This window comes from Sinocyclocheilus anshuiensis, unplaced genomic scaffold (genome assembly GCF_001515605.1).
Source record: "Sinocyclocheilus anshuiensis isolate Anshui unplaced genomic scaffold, SAMN03320099.WGS_v1.1 scaffold745, whole genome shotgun sequence".
Classification (NCBI taxonomy): Eukaryota; Metazoa; Chordata; class Actinopteri; order Cypriniformes; family Cyprinidae; genus Sinocyclocheilus; species Sinocyclocheilus anshuiensis.
The window spans coordinates 228,840-251,722 of record NW_015540128.1 but is presented as its reverse complement, the minus strand read 5'-3'; the positions used below and the strand labels follow the sequence as shown (position 1 = coordinate 251,722).

Sequence of the window (22,883 nt, the reverse complement as noted above, 5' to 3'; positions counted from 1 at the left end):
TTCTGTGTAAAATCACAGCTGTTGATACAGCCTACTGGACAGAACATTAGGTCACATGTGCATGTTTTTTTAACACCAAACAGACATTTCTATCAGCTGTAATGTGAATTCTCTCCATTGCATGCGTGCCATAGAGGATATCCTGTGTGTATGAGCTGTCCATCCTTTCACTCTCTCACTCTTTTATTGGACTGAGGGGCTGCTGGTCTAGGGCCTCTTAACCTCCCTCTCTACACCAGGCTGTAAATTCTCTCAGTGCCACGAGCCAAGAACACTCATAAACAGAGGGTCATGATGTGAATTACTGATACACACACACACACACACACACACACACACACACACTCTCTCACAGACACACACACACACTCTCACCGACACACACACACACTCTCACAGACACACACATACACACACTCTCTCTCTCTCACACACACACACACTCTCTCACAGACACACACACACACACACACACTCGCTCTAAATGAGGACATATAGCTCAATGAAAATGAAATGAGAATGAAAATAACCCAAACCTATTGCTAAAATGTATTTGTTTTACCATAACCATACACAAAACACAGGTTTCCTACCTTTACAACTGACATATAGTGCAACATCTTTGCCGTGTATGTGTGTGTGTAAAGGCATCGGATCAGGAAACACTGTGATCCAGCAAAAGTGGAAACATGTTTATCTGGGTTTCATTTGTCTGGATGTTTGAGAGCGTGTGAACGACAAGCCTGAAGATCTTCATATGAGACCCATTGAGAAACTGTTTTATCTTTTGGTTTTTTGTTTCTCTCTCACTGACTCACTCCATCTCTCTTATTTAACCAGATCCAGATGAATATGCATAAGAAAAAAATCGCTTTCATATCTGAGCTGTTTCTCCAGAGAAATAGTACCAGAGATTCAGAAGAGATCGACAGTGTCTCAGAGATTTGCCAAGTCTGTAGTCTAAATGCAGAGATCTCAATATGAACTCAGATATTTCTCAAAATTCTTGTGTTTAGCAACTATTGTCGGTGTCTGAATTTGTAGGAGAAACATCACTGTGAATTGTTAAGATAAAGTGACACTCTTCACACTTTTCATTAGTATCATTTTATACTTTATTTTGTATTTCATACTTTCTTTGACATCACTACACGCTGAATAGATGATGATTTCATGAAGTCACTTCACATCAGTAGTGTGATCTGCTGTCGTCATGCGGATCTCCTCTCGTCGTCATGGCGATGTGTTCAGCAGTCGTCATGGCGACGGGCCGTCTTGAGCATCCCCGTCCAGCCTAACCAATGTGCAGACTACTGTACAAACGCTACTTCCTGAACAGGTAGTCTGAACACTGGGCAGGCGGGATGGGCGTCCGCAACTAAACCAGTCGTCGCAGCGCACCAAACTTGTGCTGCGGTCGCTATGTGACGGTGCAAGTTAGTGCGAGTCTGATGAGGCTGTGATGGAGTCTGAAACAGGCAGAATGCGGAGGTGAGACACACAGATGATGATGCGTTCTGATTGGAAACTTCCTGTTTCCTGTGGAGAGTGATGATGCATTCCCTGCGGTTTCATATTTCACATAGAAATCACCTAAAACTCTGCTGGACGTTAAAGAAAGTACATGGATTAAGTACGAACCGATAAATCTTTCATCTGCCTTTTATACACTTTATACACTAAACACACGTATATATATATATTAATCAACCTAATAAATTGTAGGACTTACGCTTGTTTATGGTTATTTAAAAAAATAGACAAAAATATTATAACGTAAAAAAAAAAAAAAAAAAACTTGCACTCTATTCATTTACTAACTGCTTGTTTTCTTAAAAACTACAAAAAACTTACACTAGCTTCTCTAATCTTTTTGTATTCTATCTATTTGTTTTCTTTTTATTTATTAGGCTATACAATTTAACAAAAGCAAAAAAGGCCTCTAACACTATCTTGCTCTATTCTTTTTCTATTCTATCTGTTTTCTTTTTATTTATTATATAATTTATAAAAAAAAACTTGCTACGTGTGCTGCGTTAAACTAACTGGGACTTGTTTATTGCTCTTTTGTTAGTTTTGATTGCTTCTATTGTCATCATTTGTAAGTTGCTTTGGATAAAAGCGTCTGCTAAATGACTAAATGTAAATAAAAAATTGTTTATCTATGTATCTATATATACACAGGCTTTATGTTTCTGGTTATTCAGTGATTCATTTAGCATTTTGACTGATAATCCCACACACTCTTTTGCCCTCACTGACCTCTGAAATAATCTTCATCACGGCTGATGATTTTAACGTTCATCTGCTCTCGCATTAGTTCTGCTGTGCGATTAACGTCAGATCAGCTGGTAATAATAACCACCTCTAAACCGAATACATCATCAAACTCGAGACTCCCCGTTAAAAGATGAAGATACTGCACCTCATCCTCCTCTTCAGCCTGTGGCTGAGCGAGTCCAGGTGTTTGTCGAGTGTTGGTCTCAGTTTTCTCAGTTTGCATCTGCAGGACCTCAAAGGCTCTTCATCTTTGCACCATCGCTTTTTCCCATCATTCCGTGTTCCCAAATAAATCATAAAACTGCATCCACTAACATCCGTCTGGCGTCTCCCAAAATCAGCATCTGTCGGCGAGAGTCTCGTCTCTGCAGTGACTCGCAGGCTTGACGTGGCAGAGGACTGTTAACTAACTTTACTAGTGAGAGAGCCAAGGAGCAAGAGAGGAGAAAGAGGCGGGACTTTCTTCTCCTTCCCACCTCCGTCTGGCTTTCTGTTATTTTTTTCCTGCTTTTCGGGGAGACGGCAGGAAGTGGAGGGTCAAAGGTCAACAGGAAGTGAAGCGCATTAATTTGCTGCATGTGTTGTGTCATTTCAGGGAGGGGGTTGGGGTGCATGTAGCGTGTTCGGGTGGAAAACGTGCGTGTGTGTGTGTGTGTGGGAGCTGCGCGGCTTTGTAGCGCTGCAGGAATGTCGGAGTTTCTTGGCAAGACGGCGGGCTTGTAATAACTCCAGATGTGCGGGCCTGTGGCGCGCTGGCGTGTTTTTTCTTCTGAAGCTGATTTCCTTTCCCTGTTCGGCGTGAATAAAGAGGCCTTTATGCTGGATGACCCCCCCAGCACCACCCGCGCCGCCCTCCATTCCCCCCCACACGTAACTGGGTGGAAATCAGGACCAGATTTGATGTGGGAGGTGACGGCGACCCACGAGAGATCGCATATAAAGCCGAACCGCAGCTGACTGTCAGGGGACAGTTCTTACAGATGTTGCTCGTTTAAAGGGATAGTTCACCCAAAAATGAAAATGTGATGTTTATCTGCTTACCCCCAGGGCATCCAAGATGTAGGTGACTTTGTTTCTTCAGTAGAACACAAACGGAGATTTTTAACTCAAACCGTTGCAGTCTGTCAGTCATATAATGGAGGTGAATGGGAATCACGGCTTTGAGAGTCAAAAAAACATACACAAACAAAACCAAATTAAACCCTGCGGCTCGTGACGATACATTGATGTGTAAAGACACGAAACGATCGGTCTGTGCAAGAAACTGAACAGTATTTATATCGTTTTTTACCTCGTATACACCGCAATGTCTGAACTGTGCTGAGTGCGTTCGCGTCTTCTTCTTCTTGCGTTACGGCGGATCGCAGACTTATAAGTGCATTACCGCCACCTATCTCGCAAATGGACCATTGACACTCTATCTACAATCTCAATTAGGAGTGTATCAAAAAACGATATAAATACTGTTCAGTTTCTTGCACAGACCGATCGTTTCGTGTCTTTACACATCAATGTATCGTCACGAGCCGCAGGGTTTAATTTGGTTTTGTTTGTGTATGTTTTTTTGACTCTCAAAGCCGTGATTCCCATCCACTTACATTATATGACTGACAGACTGCAACGGTTTGAGTTAAAAATCTCCATTTGTGTTCTACTGAAGAAACAAAGTCACCTACATCTTGGATACCCTGGGGGTAAGCAGATAAACATCACATTTTCATTTTTGGGTGAACTATCCCTTTAAGTTAATCTCTTACTCAGTTCATCTCACTTAGTTAGGTTTACTTAAAGATGATAAACTACAGTCCTACTAAGTATTAAAGTGTCATCCGGCTGTGTTTGTGCATGGGATTATTTACAGTAAATGTTAAAGGATCATTGAATATTTTTTACTAGAAAACAAGATCAATTTACATGAGCAAAAAAATTCTATTTAATTTATTTATATTTGATATTTTAACAGAAAAATCACAAAAAATGATTTCACATGCTTAATTAAAATGAAATTAACAATTTTAGATGTCAAATTTAACACAGTGCACTGAATTAATTTAATTAATAATTAATTAAAATCATGGCATTAATTTATTTTTGCTATGTAAAGATTACAACAAAATTGCAAAAAAAAAAGTGGAAAAAAATCACTTTTTTGCATTTTCTCCCCGTCTCAAAAAGGTTTTATTTGCGGTGTGGTTTATGTGAGTTTAGCAGTCAGTGTGCGTTGAATCAGATCCACTGAACTAAAACATGTTTTTTTAACCTCACTAATCCTCACTATACAAAACCGTTTACAGTTACGCTTAACATGATTAAAAGTGATGCTTCTGAAGTGTGTGAGAATAGAAATGTCATAAACTTTTCGACAGTTTTGTTGCTCTTTAAGTTAATCTTACTAGTACTCTTAGATTTGCTTAACAACTATAGTTATAATACTAAAGTTCAATGTGTGTGTCGTCCTGCAGTGTTTGTGCTCCAGACATGAATAACTGTAAGAAAACACCTAGCAACCACCCAAAAGTCCCTAGCAACGTCCTGGCATAATGCCGGTGAGTTTTGTACAAGCAAACGGCGCTCACGTTTTTTTGAGCAAATGTAAAAATCAGGTCGTTTCTAACTCACTTCAGATTCTTGTTCTCTAGTTAATCTCCACCCATTCGTCCAGCTCTCGTTCGTCTGGTCTGCAGTGTTGTATTGTGGGTAGTGAGTCACGGGCGGGTGCTCTGGGTGGTGACTGTGTTTGCTTTAGCTACGGTTTCATCTCTCAGACTCGAGCAGGACTCAGAAATGCCTCCGCGGGGAGCTGGCTCAGCACTCTCTCTATGGATAGTTTTGTCTTGTTTTAAAAACATTTACATATTTTAACAGGAAAATTCACGAAAAATGTTCAGAAAAATTTTAAGGATATAACAGTGCATATAAATAATTAAATTAATAATATTCTAAATAAAAAAGCATTCATTTATTTTATTTTTTTTTTACATTTTAACTGGAAAATTCACATAAAAATGTTTTGAAATGTTTTATTGATTGAACTTAAATGAACATCAAATGTATTTTTTTTATCGGATTCAACACACTAGTGCATAAGATTAATTAAATTAATTATTCATTAAAGAAAAAGCTTAACGTTTTTTTTTTTTTTTTTTTTACATTTTTACTGGAAAATTCACAACATTTTTTTTAAATGTTTAATTTAAAATTAAAGTCAAATTTATCACATTAGTGCATGTAATTATTTACAATAACTTTTAATGGAACATATTTTAACTGGAAAACAGGATCAATTTACATGAACAAAAAATACAAGAAATTATGAATTAACTTATTTTCTCTAATCGCATGCAATAATGGTTTGAATTTGACATCTAAATTTGACATTTGCATTTTTTTCTGTCTAAAAAAAGTTTTATTTCAAATGAGTTTATTTGAATTCAGTGTGGTGTTCAAATCCACTGAACTAAAACGTGTTTGATGCAGTGCATAAAACTCTAATGGTGAGCCGTCTCCAGTGCAACTCTAATGCAGTAACACTGAGAGTATGTAAATGCTGTAAACCTGCACCTGAGACGCTTAACTTCACGACTGTGTTCGCTGCTACTGTGAAGTACCAGAAAAGCAACACCTCCCTTCACTGCTAACAAACCATCATCCTCTCATTAAACTTCTCTCGGCTGTCGGGAACATTTATGTTCTTTATGAGGGTGGCAATGATAGAGTTCAGTACGTTCAGTTCATTTTGGCTCGACACACTCAAATTTCACTTCTGCCTGCAAACCCAAACACACTGTAATGTCATTTCAGATTTACATTGCTTATTTGCATTTTACATTTCTTTCAATTTTAATTACAATAAATAAGATGTTGCCACGTTTTTCCACTTTTAACTATTTTTAATTTAACAAACCCAGAGTGAGATTTTAACAAATCACCAATTCTCAGACAATGCATGAACTGATCAACTGTTTCTCTTGAATGCAATGCAATTTGAATAAAAGCATCTGCAAAATGTATAAATACAGGACGTTGCAAGCTTAGATGCAATGTTTGATGCACACGTACATAGATAAAGTCTTAAAAAATATTATATGCAAGTATGTAAACACCGTTGCATTATGCAATGTTTGTTTCTTGCCTAACAGAAAAAAACTGAGCAGCAAAACGCTTTTGGCCTTACAGTGCTGGAGGGAAACTAACTAAAAGCAGTCGAGTCAAATTTATTTATGTAGCGCTTTTCACAATACGCATTGTTTCAAAGCTGCTTTACAGAAAGTCATTATGTTCGTGTTTGCAATATAAGTCACATTTAGGCGATTAGAGCTGAGCAAAATATTATTTACATTTTGCAACTAAGCAAGCAATCAAGCAATTGAGATTTGCTATAAGGTACATATTGCCTTATGTGAGTATACCCAAATGTATATAAACTGCTGAGCGATAATAGAGTTACATTTTGCAACAAAACAAAAATTGCATAAAAATCAGGCAGTGAAAGTGACTTTTGTATCATGTCAGCAGTTCTGCTGTTTTCATAGTAGCTTTTCCAAATATTACTGTTCTGTATTTACTTTGCATTTTATTGCACACACAGTCTAGAATATTTTATTAATTTTAGTAAATCAGAATGTTATTCATGTTGCAAAATATTTAAAATAATAATAAATATAGAGTTTTTGTCTTTTACGTTCTTGACGAGGCTATTTTGTACGGAAGACCGTTTCTGCCACGGAATAAAAAAATAAAAAGGTGACCTTTCTCACAAATAAAAAAAAGTTTATATCTTTCAATTCTGACGTTGTATCTCGCAATTCAGAGTTTACATTTCGCAACACTGGATTTACTATACATCTCAATTCAGACTTTTATTCTTAGTTACAAGAAACAAAGTCAGAATTGTAAAATGTAAACCCATAATTGTGAGGAAAAAATGTCAGAATTGTGAGATAAAAAGTCGCAATTACCTTGTTTATTTTTTATTCTGTGGCGGAAATGCACTTCCATAGTTTTTAGTTTAGTTAATGTAAATTTACTAATTCTGTCCCCCACAGATCCCCAGAGAAATACTGCTCTGATTGTTAAAACTAAATTATATCAAATAAGAATTTGCTATTAAAAATCTTCCTTAAATGTCTTAAGTTTAGTTCAAGATACTTTTTGTTAGTAGCTTGTGGAGTAGTGACTAGTTTAGCACTTATAGCTTCAAGTTAGTTTCAAAGCAGCTTCTCCAAAAATGCTCGTAGATGTCAAGTGTGTCAAGAGACAGAGGGAACTTTCTGCAAACTGATGCTGTGCTTTTTTCCTTTTGTGAATTAAAGACAGAAAGAGGGGAAAAAAACATGCATTTTGAAAATTGCTGTTGGCCTTGGCTCAAGGCGCAGTCGTTTTGGTAATGAGGGGTTAGAGCGGCATTATTGCTCCCAGATGCCTCCCCGCGTCTCTCTGGCCTTTGATGCAAAAGCAAGACACCAGCGCTTTTCAGTCTCACACACACACACACACACACACACTTAAAGCAGCACTTTACAAACCGCTTCATTTTTTGGTTTAGTTCTACATGTATGATCACACCTGATACCATTATCGCTCTATATGACGCAGAGTGTCCTTTCTGATGTATGAACTTGGACATGACGTGTCTCAAAAGTGTGTTTGTGAGGCAGCTTTGTTTGGATTAGCACAGCGGGACGCAGTCAGCCGTGAGAAGTGTGTTTATGAATCGAGTCTGAACTTCCTACGCTCTTATAATTGCGCTGGTATTAGTCACACCAAAAACAAAACAATGGAAAATATTCACAGTTCTGTCCGTGTGGTTGGACATAGGAAAGAAACATCTCTAATGAGATCTAGTTTATGTTTCATCTGTTTATCTGAAACAGAAATAAGATTCAACTGAAATGAGAGTTTCAAAATAGATCTCAACAAACTGTGGTCCACACGTCCTGTGAGTAATGAAAGAGCAAGATCTGAGCGGTGAAATGTTCTTAGTAAGTGATTATTTACGTTCTTGGATTGGATTCATGAAAAACATCTTAAAGGAATAGTTCACCCAAAAATGAAAATCTGCTGAAAATGTTCTCATCCTCAGGCCATCCCAGATGCAGATGAGTTTGTTTCTTCATCAGGTTTGTAGAAATGTAGCATTGCATCAGTGTCTCACTGCAAGTGAATGGGTGCCGTCAGAATGAGAGTCCAAACAGCTGATAAAAACATCACAATAATCCACAAGTAATCCACAGCACTCCAGTCCATCAGTTAACATCTGGAGAAGACAAAAGCTGAAACACATCCAGCATTAAGACGTTTTTAACTAAAATACGAGTCCATAATCCATAATAACGCTTCCTCCAGTGAAAAAGTGCATCTGCTGTTGTCTCTCTCATCAAAATCTAGCCACATATTTGTTTAGAGCTGTTTTAGCTTGTAAACGCTGCTTGATCTGTGCAGATTTCTCTCCCGATTCACACCTTTTTCACTGGAGAAACGTTATTATGGGTTATGGACTCATATTTTAGTTAAAAACGTCTTAATCAGGGCTCTGAACCGGTTCAATTAATGAAAACGAAATTTTGACAGGAACAGAACAGGAAAAAATGTCAGAATTGTGAGATAAAAAGTCGCAATTACCTTGTTTATTTTTTATTCTGTGGCGGAAATGCACTTCCATAGTTTTTAGTTTAGTTAATGTAAATTTACTAATTCTGTCCCCCACAGATCCCCAGAGAAATACTGCTCTGATTGTTAAAACTAAATTATATCAAATAAGAATTTGCTATTAAAAATCTTCCTTAAATGTCTTAAGTTTAGTTCAAGATACTTTTTGTTAGTAGCTTGTGGAGTAGTGACTAGTTTAGCACTTATAGCTTCAAGTTAGTTTCAAAGCAGCTTCTCCAAAAATGCTCGTAGATGTCAAGTGTGTCAAGAGACAGAGGGAACTTTCTGCAAACTGATGCTGTGCTTTTTTCCTTTTGTGAATTAAAGACAGAAAGAGGGGAAAAAAACATGCATTTTGAAAATTGCTGTTGGCCTTGGCTCAAGGCGCAGTCGTTTTGGTAATGAGGGGTTAGAGCGGCATTATTGCTCCCAGATGCCTCCCCGCGTCTCTCTGGCCTTTGATGCAAAAGCAAGACACCAGCGCTTTTCAGTCTCACACACACACACACACACACACACTTAAAGCAGCACTTTACAAACCGCTTCATTTTTTGGTTTAGTTCTACATGTATGATCACACCTGATACCATTATCGCTCTATATGACGCAGAGTGTCCTTTCTGATGTATGAACTTGGACATGACGTGTCTCAAAAGTGTGTTTGTGAGGCAGCTTTGTTTGGATTAGCACAGCGGGACGCAGTCAGCCGTGAGAAGTGTGTTTATGAATCGAGTCTGAACTTCCTACGCTCTTATAATTGCGCTGGTATTAGTCACACCAAAAACAAAACAATGGAAAATATTCACAGTTCTGTCCGTGTGGTTGGACATAGGAAAGAAACATCTCTAATGAGATCTAGTTTATGTTTCATCTGTTTATCTGAAACAGAAATAAGATTCAACTGAAATGAGAGTTTCAAAATAGATCTCAACAAACTGTGGTCCACACGTCCTGTGAGTAATGAAAGAGCAAGATCTGAGCGGTGAAATGTTCTTAGTAAGTGATTATTTACGTTCTTGGATTGGATTCATGAAAAACATCTTAAAGGAATAGTTCACCCAAAAATGAAAATCTGCTGAAAATGTTCTCATCCTCAGGCCATCCCAGATGCAGATGAGTTTGTTTCTTCATCAGGTTTGTAGAAATGTAGCATTGCATCAGTGTCTCACTGCAAGTGAATGGGTGCCGTCAGAATGAGAGTCCAAACAGCTGTTAAAAACATCACAATAATCCACAAGTAATCCACAGCACTCCAGTCCATCAGTTAACATCTGGAGAAGACAAAAGCTGAAACACATCCAGCATTAAGACGTTTTTAACTAAAATACGAGTCCATAATCCATAATAACGCTTCCTCCAGTGAAAAAGTGCATCTGCTGTTGTCTCTCTCATCAAAATCTAGCCACATATTTGTTTAGAGCTGTTTTAGCTTGTAAACGCTGCTTGATCTGTGCAGATTTCTCTCCCGATTCACACCTTTTTCACTGGAGAAACGTTATTATGGGTTATGGACTCATATTTTAGTTAAAAACGTCTTAATCAGGGCTCTGAACCGGTTCAATTAATGAAAACGAAATTTTGACAGGAACAGAACCAGAAGAGATGGTGTTTTCTTGTAAAACATTCTCCAATCATTTTTGTGTGTGTGCTCTTGTGTGCGTGTGCATGTGTGTGTCTGTGTGTGTGTGCGTGCGTGTGTGCGTGTGTGTGTGTGTGTGTGTGTGTGTGTGTGCGAGGTTGCGTTTAGTCGCAAGCGCTGTGGTCTGCTGCTCTGTGTATATATGGCTCTGTGGGTCTTTTTCTTTACACGCACACACACAGACACACGCACGCACAGACACACGCACGCACACACACACACACAGACACACACACACAGACACACACACAACACACACACACACACACACACACACACACACACAACCCCTGAAATAAATAAATAATAAAAAAAAGGAAGAAAATCAAAATAGTTTGAGTTCTTCATTTTATTTTATTCACTTTTATTTTGTTTGCTTTTTGCACCTTGAGCACTAATGCTTGACACGATAAAAGAAAAAGAGAAACAAAATGATTGTACATGTCAAACCATTTCATATCACCAACATTTTTATAGGTTATATATAGTTATATATAGTTTCTTAAATATCTGAAATAATATGACTTCAATTACTTTTTAGATTTTTAATTTTAAAAAAGTTCACCAGCAAATTGTATTATACATAGGTAATACATAATAAACAAATACTTTACCTAAATAATGTACCATTATGTTATATTATTTTACCATTATAGTTAGTATTTAGGGGGAAATCTGATTAATTCTCATTAAAATAATGCAAAATTATAATCATAAAATGCAAAAAAATCTTAATGCTTCTAAATATCAACTAATTAATTTGTTCTTTTTTTTTTGTGAAAATGACTTTTTGACAGGTTTTCTTGATACAGTGCATCTAGAAAGTAAGCGCTTGAGAGGTCCTGCAAAGAAGAATGGGAGAAACTGCCCAAAAATATGCCAAGCTTGTAGCATCATATTCAAAAAGACTTGAAGCTGTAATTGGTGCCAAAAGGTGCTTCGACAAAGTATTGAGCAAAGGCTGTGAATACTTATGTACATGTGATTTTTTTAGTTTTTTATTTTTAATAAATTTGCAAAGATTTCAAACAAACGTCTTTCACATTGTCATTATGGGGTATTGTTTGTAGAATTTTGAGGAAAATAATTAATTTAATCCATTTTGGAGTAAGGCTGTAACATAACAAAATGTTGGAAAAAGTGAAGCGCTGCGAATACTTTCCAGATGCACTGCATTATACTGTAGTACGTGTTTTGGTTTCTAGTGAATAATTTGTTTTTTTGTTTTGTTTTTTACAAAAACTTTTATTTTGAAAGGAACAGTTCATACAAAAAGGATCATTCCGTCATCATTCACTCACCATCATTACAAACCTCTGTGACTTTCTTTCTTCTGTGGAACATAAAAAATGATTTTTATGTTTTCTGTATAAAGCTATCATTCAGTTTGAAAATATAGCACACATCATCTGAGCTACTGTTATGATTCTTTTTTAGAGCTTGACATTAACCACTTTCATTGTACAGAAGAGATCAGTGTGAATGTTCTGCTTTTTGTGTTTCACAGAAGGAAGAAAGTCATACAGGTTTGCAATGATATGAGGGAGAGTAAACGAAGACGGAATGTTCGTTTTTCTCTGCACTGTTCCTTTAAGAGAGCAGCCGTGATCTTCCTATCATCTGTTTCCTCTTTTCCCTGAACTCGTCTCTTTCATATAATCCTCCTCCCAGAAGATCCGTCTCCCTCATCTCCTCTCCTCTCCTCTCTTCCCAAAATCTGGCTGAGGAGAAGGAAAAGTGTGACTCACAGAGCGGCTGCTCCCAGTCAGAAACTCTGTGTGTGTGTGTGTGTGTGTGTGTGTGTTTGTGTGTGTGTGTGTGTGTGTGTGTGTGTGTGGAGGAGACGGTTGCTATGGTTTCACAGGTGACGTCATCCTCTCTGCACCGTGGCAACTGTATGCTTTATATCTGATGATGAGCACCAGGTCCAGCTGGCACAAGCACCTGACAGAGCGGACACGTTACACACTCGGAAAACCCCTGACACTCATGAAAACACAGAGGAAAGAAAATCCCAAATGTGATCGCAGTAAATCCTCCAGAGTTTCATAAGACATCTCAATGTCTCAAACTGTGCTCAGATTTGCCAGAGTCTGCAATTAAAAGTCTCAATATGAACTCAAACTCAAAATTCCATCGATAATGTTTTTTCATTACAATGAGAAAACATACAACAAAAAACATCATAACAATAACATACTATATATATTCTGTGTCAGGTCAGCGCAGGTGTTGTTTAATGAACATTATTCATCTGGATTTAGCAGGGACGTTTCATTGAGGAGAAAAGCATAGTGGTGTGTTCTCAGGGAAATTTGGGTGGGAAAGAAAAAACAACAATACAAAATTAAACCAGAAATGGTACTAAATATGAAATCACTAAAGTTAGTCTATTAGTAGACGGGTTTCCATCCATGTATTTACATGTGAACTTTGGGATATTGCATCAAAAAAACATAAGTAATATTTGACCTTTTATTTGTATTATTTGTATTATTTATTTACATTACCCCAATTACACACACACACACACACACATGTATACATGTGTGTGTGTGTGTGTAATGTACATTTTTCTTATTTTGCCTAAATATTTTTTTTTTTCATTTCGTACTGCCCTTCAGAAGCTGCAGAAGATACCAGAAGACAAAATAAGTTAAATTTACCTTGCTCTTCAAATTCAAAACGCTTAATGCTGTTCAGGACAAACAAGGGACTCATGAACAACTATCACTAAACAGAAAAACCCAGCTGTGGATCATTCAGCTAACACAGTATTAAGAATCAAAGGGATGTAAACTTTTGAACGGGGTCATTTTGATAAATTCAACTATTATTTTTCTCTTGTGGACTATATGTAAATGTCTTTTATGTGAAACATCTTATTCAGGTCAGTACTAAATAAAAAATAACATGCATTTTGTATGATCCCTCTTATTTTGGTAAAATAATTAACATTTTACAGATTCTGCAAGGTGTATGTAAACTTTAGACTTCAACTGTAGGCTATATATCTTTACTACTACTACTATAAATTATTTACAAAAATACTAAATAAATAATTAATAATGAATTAATCTTAAAAAATGCTCACTAATTGTGCACATTAATTTTATTTTATTAAAAAATATTTTAGTATAATTGATATACTATAATAGTTTTAGTTTTTTTAGTATTCTGAATTAGTTTTTATATTCTGCATTTTCATTATACTTTTAGAAGTTTTTTTTTTGTGGTCTATATAGTATTTTGGTCTATATAATTTTATTTTTTATTTTTTTTGTACTTCAACTTAAACCAAATAAAAATTTTGCCTTGGCAACTAAAATTTTTTTTTTGTGGTCTATATAGTATTTAACAGTTAATAAGCTGAATTTTTTACATTATTATTAGTTTACATTTGATTTTTTTTCAGTTAACATTTATTTTATTTCAAGGCAATTATTATTATTTTTATTTTTTAAATGTATTTTAGTTTTAGTTAATGTTTTCAACAGGCTTATTATCGTTAAGTATTTTTATCAATGTACTTTTAGGAGAAAAAAAATGTATTCTTCAGTGAAACATAGCTGAGATTTTACAACATCTCATGAGCACCAATCAGAAACCTCTGCGCCGCGGGAAGCATCATGTGCCGTTCTTTTTTTGTCCGCTCCAGCTGGCTGGTGTGTTTTTACGGGCGTTACGGCAGGGCGCGGTGCTTGCTCTGGTGGGCAGGGGAATACCGAGCCGGGCCCGCTGGGCTCCGGGCCCCTGACGGCCAGCTAGACAGCTGTGGTGCACCAGTCAGCCTGCAGACTCCTCCATCGCCCGACCGCCTTGACGGTTTATTTTAGCTCTGTCGGCTCTAATCAGTTCCAGCCGCATGTGGCGGAGGCTAAAATCACTCTGCTCAATATATATATATATATATACAGTTCTCACACACACACACGATCACTGGAGCCTGTTCTTTCCTCTGCGCTCTTTCTTTCTGTTACCTTAGTCACTCATCACTGTTATTATCACTCTGTTAATGATCTGAACAAACCCTGAACACTATGTATTAACTGTTAACCGATCAGATTTATGGTTTTAATCTCATAGATGATAAAATGGGGGGGGGGGGACTTTGCATGCATACACACATATCTTCTCTACCTAATCAAAAAATCAGTGTTTAGTACCCATGACCCAAGAACCCAAGACCAACTGCAAAGGAATGCCCCTGGCAACCACTCACACACAACACCCTAGCAACTGCATAGCAACACACTTAACACGTTAGTAACGCATATGACTTGTTTGTATTCTGTTCTGTCTTTTCTTCAAAGTCTTAATCAATTTCTAGTTGAATCACTTCAAGTCAAAGTAACTGAAATGCAATGTTGCTGTTCATAATCAGCATGTGAAAATGGAGCTTTCTCGTTTTGCACAGATTTCATTAATCTCAGTAAACTCTGTTCTGCCCCCTGCAGGAGAAAGAGAAGAAGTACATGCTACAGGTGGACAATCTGAAGCTCAGAGATGTGGAGAAGGGCTTCATGTCCAGCAAACACATCTTTGCCCTGTTCAACACTGAGCAAAGGTCAGAGGTCATAATCCTTAAAAATTATTGCAAAAAAATATCATAAAAAGGCTTAACTTTTGTCATGGGATATAGTTAAGAGTGAAACAGGATTTTAGTGGGAACAAAGTGAATGGTTATGGGAAAAAAGACAGAAAGAAAAATAATTTCAAAAGATGGTAAAGTTATTTTTTAAATATATTTTTTCTTTAGAATAACATGCATTGATGAATTAATCACAGAAAGATCAGCAATAATAATTTCAATAGGCTCTTTTATTCTTGTAAAGCCTGACATATAAAGTAATAGCCATGTTTTTTATGTAAGTTTATTGAACCTTTAGACAATTTTTTTTTACTTTAAATGTGTTAGGGATGCTCCGATCAGGATTTTTGCAGCCGATACCGATTTCTTGTCATGGTTATCGGCCGATACGATGCCGATTCTGATGCTTCAAGCTTTATATAACATATGTAATAATGTTATATAAATAATCACAAAAATTATTCCTTATACAGTAACATTTTAATATGCCTTTAAAATGGGGTTTATGCATAACTATGTATATCAGGATGTACATAGGACTTAATATAAGACAAAAATAAATACAAACAAAATGGAGCAGCAACCCACAAGGTTTATTTCAACATTAAAAGAAATAGAAACATTTAAACTACTGAAAGAACAAAACGGAATAGTTTGATCACGGGCGCTGCGGATAATCCGATCGAGTCATAAAATGTGATTATAAATCGATCGATCGGAGCATCCCTAATGTTTATGTGTTTTTTGTTGAGTATCATATTTGATCATCAGGCTTTTCTGGCACATATAGTCTAATATAGTGAGAATATGGAGGAAAAAACAACTCTATTTTATTCAGAGACTCAAACTAAGCAAAAATATGAATTTGCTCCAGATGCTGATATTTATATGATGAAATTCTGATTCTTGTAATGTAAATCAGTGACATCTTTATAACAGTGCAAGTTATTCTGACCTTTACCTGATAAAAATCAGTCAAGATTTGACTCATGAAGTTCGAACTGAAGCTGGACGCTTGTACACTTACACAAAAAGAGCTTTAATTGCTAAAAAAGTATGAACAATCCATTTCAATGTGCTCATCTGGAGATATTACTGCAGTTATTCTGACCTTTACCTGATAAAAATCAGTCAAGATTTGACTCGTGAAGTTCGAGCTGAAGCTGGACGCTTGTACACTTACACAAAAAGAGCTTTTAATTGCTAAAAAAGTATGAACAATCCATTTCAATTTTGACTATCATGTTGACTTTAAAGACTAATCTAATGCATGTAATGCCATGACAGGAACGTGTATAAGGACTACCGTCAGCTGGAGTTGGCCTGCGAGAGTCAGGAGGATGTGGACGGATGGAAGGCTTCGTTCCTGCGTGCCGGCGTCTATGCTGAGCGCGTGGTGGTGTGTGTTCAGATTGATCAGATGTGAGTAGGAATGCATAAATAGAAATGATGCACCTCAAAATGCTTTTCTCTTTCTCTCACGCTGCTTCCCGTGGCGTCACTCTAGGAGAAGGAAAAGGTACAAGCTTTGAGTAGCATTTAGATTTTCTATGTATCTTTTGCATTGCCGTTTTCTGTGTTTGTGTGATTGTGTCTGTGTTTGTCTGTAGAGCGACGCTGGAGACGAGAACGGTTCGGACAGTTTCATGCACTCCATGGACCCTCAGCTGGAGAGGCAGGTGGAGACCATCCGAAACCTGGTGGACTCCTACATGAGCATCGTCAACAAGACTGTACGAGACCTGATGCCCAAGACCATCATGCATCTGATGATCAATAATGTAAGCTCGTCTGTAGCAGAGATGCTCAAGTGGTGAAAGGTTGTTACTTCAAACCCCACAAGGGTTGATTCATGAAATATCATCAACTAAGACAGTTCATCTTACTAGGACATAATATTGGAGATATAGAGCGACGACTGATATTTAGATCATTTTATGTCAGGATCTGCTGCACTGCACAATCTCATTGATTTACATTACAAGCAGCAGAATTTCAATATATAAGCTAAATATCAGCATCTGCACCAAATTCATATTTTTGCTCAGTTTGAGTCTCTAAATAAAACTGAGCTGTTTTTTCCTCCGTATTCTCACTGTATCAGACTATATGAGCCATAAAAGCCTGAAGGATCAAGTATGATACTCAACAAAAAAAATACATATGCACACTTTTAGATTTCCCTAAATTTCAAAAACTGAGATTTTTCTGACTATTACCGTTGAAGAACACTGACGTGAGTCTCTACCCCACCTCAGGTCCCGTCCCGGCCTAACCGCGCACCTCCCAGCGTGCCCAGGTGAGACTCAATTACATCAGACAGTAGAAACTGCTAATGAAATAACATATTTGTGCTGGAAAACAATCATAATGCACTCAGATTGAGGCATAAATATGTGTAATTTCTGCAGCACTAGCACCAAATGGAGTTGCAATCTGCAGGTCTATATGTTTGTCCAACCAATGGAAGACAACCAATTCTGTCTGATGTCGCTAGTGCAGCAGAAATGATACACAATGTCCATGAAACGTTCAGAAATGCTCAAACAAGACTAACCTTCTAGTCCTGCAGTCTAATAACATCCGTTTGCTCTTAGCCGCGGAATGTGAGACTAACCGCTGGAGTAAGTGCAGTGGTGTGGGTGAGTTAACCGGTCACCATACCAACGTTTAAACCATAAGCAACCATCACTGAAAGTCATCAGATCAGATTCAGATGTCCACAGTCTGGCGTCCTGCTTCTGACTCTTATTATCGTTCAAACGTTACAGATTTAAAACATATTAGATGCACAGTGTGTTCTCAGTAGGGCTGGGTGATATAACAAATATTCACAATGAGTTTAATACTGTGAATATTGTGACAATTTTTCCTATTTGTTCAAAGATCGGATCATTAGACTAGGTTCAGGATTCTTCCTTTTCTCGTGACAGAAATCTCTGCGTGGCATTTTTCATATATTACAATGTTTTTACCAAAAATACACTACCAAGGGCAAGTTTATGAAAGTCTCTTCTGCTCATCAAGGCTGCATTTATTTGATCAAAAATACAGTAAAAATTGTGAAATATTATTACAATTTAAAATAACTGTTTTCTATGTGAATATCTGTTAAATGGTAGTTTATTTCTGTGATGCGCAGCTGTATTTTCAGCATCATTACTCCAGTCTTCAGTGTCACATGATCTTCAGAAATCATTCTAATATGCTGATTTGCTGCTCGAGAAACATTTCTGATTATTATCAATGTTGAAAACAGTTGTGCTGCACAATATTTCTGTGGGAACCGTGATACATTTTATTTTTCAGGATTCACAGATGAACAGAAAGTTCAAAAGAACAGCACTTATTTGAAATAGAAATCTTTGTAACATTATAAATGTCTTTACTGGCACTTTTTGATCAATTAAAAAAAAAAAAAAAAGTAATGTATCCTTGAAAAAACAATCAAACTGAACCCAAATTTTTTAACGATAGTGTAAATTATAAATATTAATTTAGAAAATATCATTTTTAAGTAGTTGTATATTGAAGTTTTATATTATAAATTCACATACAAATGTATACATTTATAGTATATAAATTTAAGTAATAATTTCTTTCAGAAAATATCTTGCATACCCCAAAATGGTACTTAATATACAGGTATGGATAAAAAAAAACGTACAAATTGATTACTTTAACAATCTTTTCCCTGTGTTTAACATCTTGTATTTAGCATTCTGAATCTTGCCTACAATTGTTTAACTGAAATGATGCATGATGGTACATCATACAAAATATCATCAAAAGGCTTATAAATATAAGTCATTTGAACGCTTTAACTATATCACCCAGCTCTAACAGTCAGCATATCTCATGTATGAATGTCTGGATCACGTCGGCACACATCAGACGCTTTACTAACTGTCCACAGGACAGTCCTGAGGGATGTTTCTGTTTTTATTTGTGTTCATTGCTGAATTTGTCCTCCGTTGCGTGTGATTTGACTCGTTCTAACACTAACGGCAAGCGCTTGCTTCCTGGCAGCAACACACACACACACACACACACACACACACACTTCCCAGCAGTCGCTCACACACCTTTCATTCTGACCCGTATTAAATCCTAACTTTAATTGCTGAAGTCCCTGATAAATGATTTGCACACTGATCTGCAAAACCTCTGAATTGCTAAATCTGCCAAAATCACTTATCGCTGACTTACAAGACTTATTGCTGATGCTTTTGAATTCATGATTGGCTGTTAAATCTTCAGACAGAGGTTTTGGACGTCAGTCTCTGGTTAGCTTGGATTGGAGAGGTGTTGATGTTTCTGGCTCCTCCATGTTAACCGTGTGTGTCTCGCACATCCTCCCATCGCTCTGGCTCCACCCCTTCTGCTGATATTGATTATTTTTCACAGAATTACAATCAGTGACCAATGAGGACTAACGCTTCTGGTACGTCTGTGGTTCTCTCGCCATTCCCTGTCCCTCTCTGCATGACCGACTGTCTCTGAGACCCTCCCACATGCACACACAACTGTCCAGAAATGATCTATTGGAACACTTTTATTTGCATAAACAATAATAAACTCTTTACATGGGAATGTTCTGGTTAAATGCAACCGAAGCTCTGTGACATGCAGTTGGTTTTCTATAGACAGACTGAGGGATGAGTCAGTTACAGTATGTTCTGTGGTAAATCAACAGCATATCACGTTGTATTTAACACAGAATATTCTTCTACATGTTTATAGCAGATCTAAATGACTGAATGTGAAAATCTTTCCAACAGCCAATCAAATCCTTGTCCAGCTTGCATCTCGTTTGCTGATTGGTGATTTTTTTTAGATGGACAGCAGGTCTCAGAACAGATTCTGTAATGTGCAAACATTACATCAGTTCTCTGAATGTGTGCATCAGGTTGATTTAGTTTCAGTTTTATTTCATTTCATTAAGATCTGAAAAGCCTTTCCTTCTGCGGCCCCGTGCACTTGTTTTATTTCAGTTTTGCCATCGTTATTTACGATCCCTCTTAATAAAAACCACTACAAACATCCAGTCAAATGCTGCACATGTCACCTTTAGGGTGAAACTGAACAGTGGGGTCAAAGGTGAAGTGTCAGATGTATTTTGTCCTTTCATGGCATCTCATTCTGTCATTGCGTGATCTCTGAATGCTGTTAAACATGTTTCAAAACATGTCTCTGTCTGCACAGGATCAATATTGATCAACCACACAACACTTATGCACGGATCTATCAGTCATGGATTAGTAATACCTAATGCACAGCAAATGGAATTAATTACATTTAATTACATTTTATTTGTTAAGATAATGTCAAAAAAGCTGTTTTGCATTTTTAGAATAAACAAACAAACAAATAAATAAATAAAGTTTATTTAATTTTTATTTGATAAAAAATATTAATAATATTATTAAATTATTATATATTCAATTTTTTATTTTAGAATTTAATTATTTAATTATTATTAAACTGATTTCTTGATTTTGTTTAGATAATGTCAAAATGCTGTTTAATTATTATATAATAATTAAATTCTAAATAATAATAATAATAATTAAATAATTCATTATTATATAAAAATAATAATTATAAGTCAATTTTTATGTTTTTAGTTATTTATTTTAGAATTTATTTTATTACCATTAAATTAATTTCTTGACTTTGTTTAGATAATGTCAAAAATGCAGTTTCAGTTTTTAAAAATAAATAAATAAATGTATGAATTTATTTCAAATTAATTTTATTAAAAAGTTATTAATATTATAACAAGAGATATTTGATTCACAACTTTGGCAAAACTATGAGATTAAATATCCCGAATGATGATGCTTTCAGTAATTTACTGTAATTTACTTTTATGAACTCTAATGAGAGAAAATGTTTTACTTTCTCATGTGAACGAAATTCTTTCACATTTAATGAACATAATTTTGTGGATGTTGTGTGTGTGTGTCTGTGTGTGTGTGTGTGTGTGTGAGTGTGTCTGTTACTCATCCATCTTCTCTCTGTGTTCCCATGGCAGCCGACGACCCCCAGCATCACCTACTCGACCCAACCGACCCACAGACTCCTCCCTCTTAGACTTTTAGCCCCTCCCACATCCATGACAGACAGCAAGAACAGACACGCCCACTCAGCCAGAACTCCCCTTCTCTCTCCTCAACTCACACACACATTAATACACATCATACAACGCTACAACCCTCTGTCACAGTTTAACCTTTCATTTCACACAATTCTGTCATCATCAAACCAAAATGTAGAAAAGGAAACATACTTGAGGAACTATTGACATCTTGAGAGCTGGAAGTTCGAAAGCCCTTATTTAGGAAACGTAGAACACAACATTTTTATGAACTCAGACTCTTTGACAGACGGTTGATGAGTTTTACATCACTGTTTATGCTCCTTATCTTCAAGAATGAGCTTGATAGGAAAAGTTAGATGAATGAGCACAGGGTTTGATAAATGCATTTCTGTCACTTTATTTACTTTCTGTCATCTTTAAGCTTCTTTTGGCTAGCAGACGCTTGATTTCCTGCAGTTTATGGATGCATTATCTCTCCAAAGTGTGATCTGGAGTCTCATGATAACTGCATCTTCTGGAATGAGCTCGTGTGCATCTGTATTTCTGTTCATTACTTTGGCTCTTTTTGTTTTTGTTTCGTATGCTGCAGTGGTCCCTGAGCTCACGGGCCAGAAGACGACACCAAACCCCCCCGAAGGGTAATAAACTTTCCCATAGTTCCACAGTCCTTATTCCACATGAGTCTTTCCCTCTCTGAATCACGAGTCTCTTACTGTATGTAGGCTGAGAAAGTCACTGACAGTAAAGTTGCACACTTCTTTAAACCAGCTTTAAAGCTTCATGTAAACATGAAGTCATTAAGTCAACACTATAATAACTTGCACTTAAGCCACAGTTAAATGTCTGAATGTCATTACATTCAATAGGGACAAGGGTTTTTCACAGGGGTGTTTATGAAAACTGATTCAAATGAATCATATATGGTTCATATAATGATTCACTTTTTCGAAGCGCACGCTGGCGACACCTGCTGGTCGAAACGGTGTAAATGCAACGAGAACATAGCACAATAAGATATGACGACGCCTTACAAACCAATCCATTTCTTCATGTGTACTCGATTAAATATAGTCTACAAATGATTCAATATTAAGTCTATGTATATTTTGTGTTCTATTATTAATTTATAGTCCTTTGTGTGTTTTTGAGAGAGTTCGATCAGGCCGATTAGAGACACGTATACATACTTCATCAACGCTGCTCTTAAATTATAAACATCAGTAAAACAGACACTGGTTCATGTGTTCACTGAGCTCTTTCATCGAAACGTTCGTAATGAATCACATGAGTCACTGATTCAAATCAAAAGATTCGAATCTTCACGCAGCAGTGATTTGAAAGCGCCCATCACTAAAGCAAAATACGTCCGAGTTTAGACTAGTTTAAATCAGCTTTTATAACCATTAAACACTTTGTTTGACAGTTCATAATGTTATTTACTGCACGGCGGCAGAGAATAATCCGAGTCTTACCTGTTGTCGAGTCGATACAAGCTCCTAATGTTTCCTCATATGACATTTAAACCGGGCTTAGGTAGAAAACACACAAAGTGTGTGTGTGCGCCATCGTCTCCTGAGGTAATTCCAACTTAAAACAAATAAAAATATCAATTAAAAGTTTCG

The 22,883-nt window shown here is 36.6% G+C and overlaps 1 protein-coding gene and 1 long non-coding RNA gene across 2 annotated transcripts in view; both read left to right on the top strand.

Moving 5' to 3' along the window:
• Positions 1–17,025, top strand: part of dnm1a (dynamin 1a) — a 60,801-nt gene extending 43,776 nt beyond the window's left edge. The window contains exons 18-21 of the mRNA XM_016484511.1: positions 15,025–15,134; positions 16,446–16,557; positions 16,666–16,677; positions 16,769–17,025. Of these exons, the coding sequence (XP_016339997.1) occupies positions 15,025–15,134; positions 16,446–16,557; positions 16,666–16,677; positions 16,769–16,975 (441 nt within the window). The 3' untranslated portion in view covers positions 16,976–17,025. The remainder of the gene's footprint in view (positions 1–15,024; positions 15,135–16,445; positions 16,558–16,665; positions 16,678–16,768) is intronic.
• A 380-nt stretch (positions 17,026–17,405) lies between these two features.
• Positions 17,406–22,877, top strand: LOC107687232 (uncharacterized). Its single transcript, XR_001634108.1, has 3 exons — positions 17,406–17,457; positions 19,566–19,602; positions 21,851–22,877. It is a non-coding gene; the product is annotated as an uncharacterized LOC107687232 (long non-coding RNA).
• Positions 22,878–22,883: the final 6 nt, after the last annotated feature.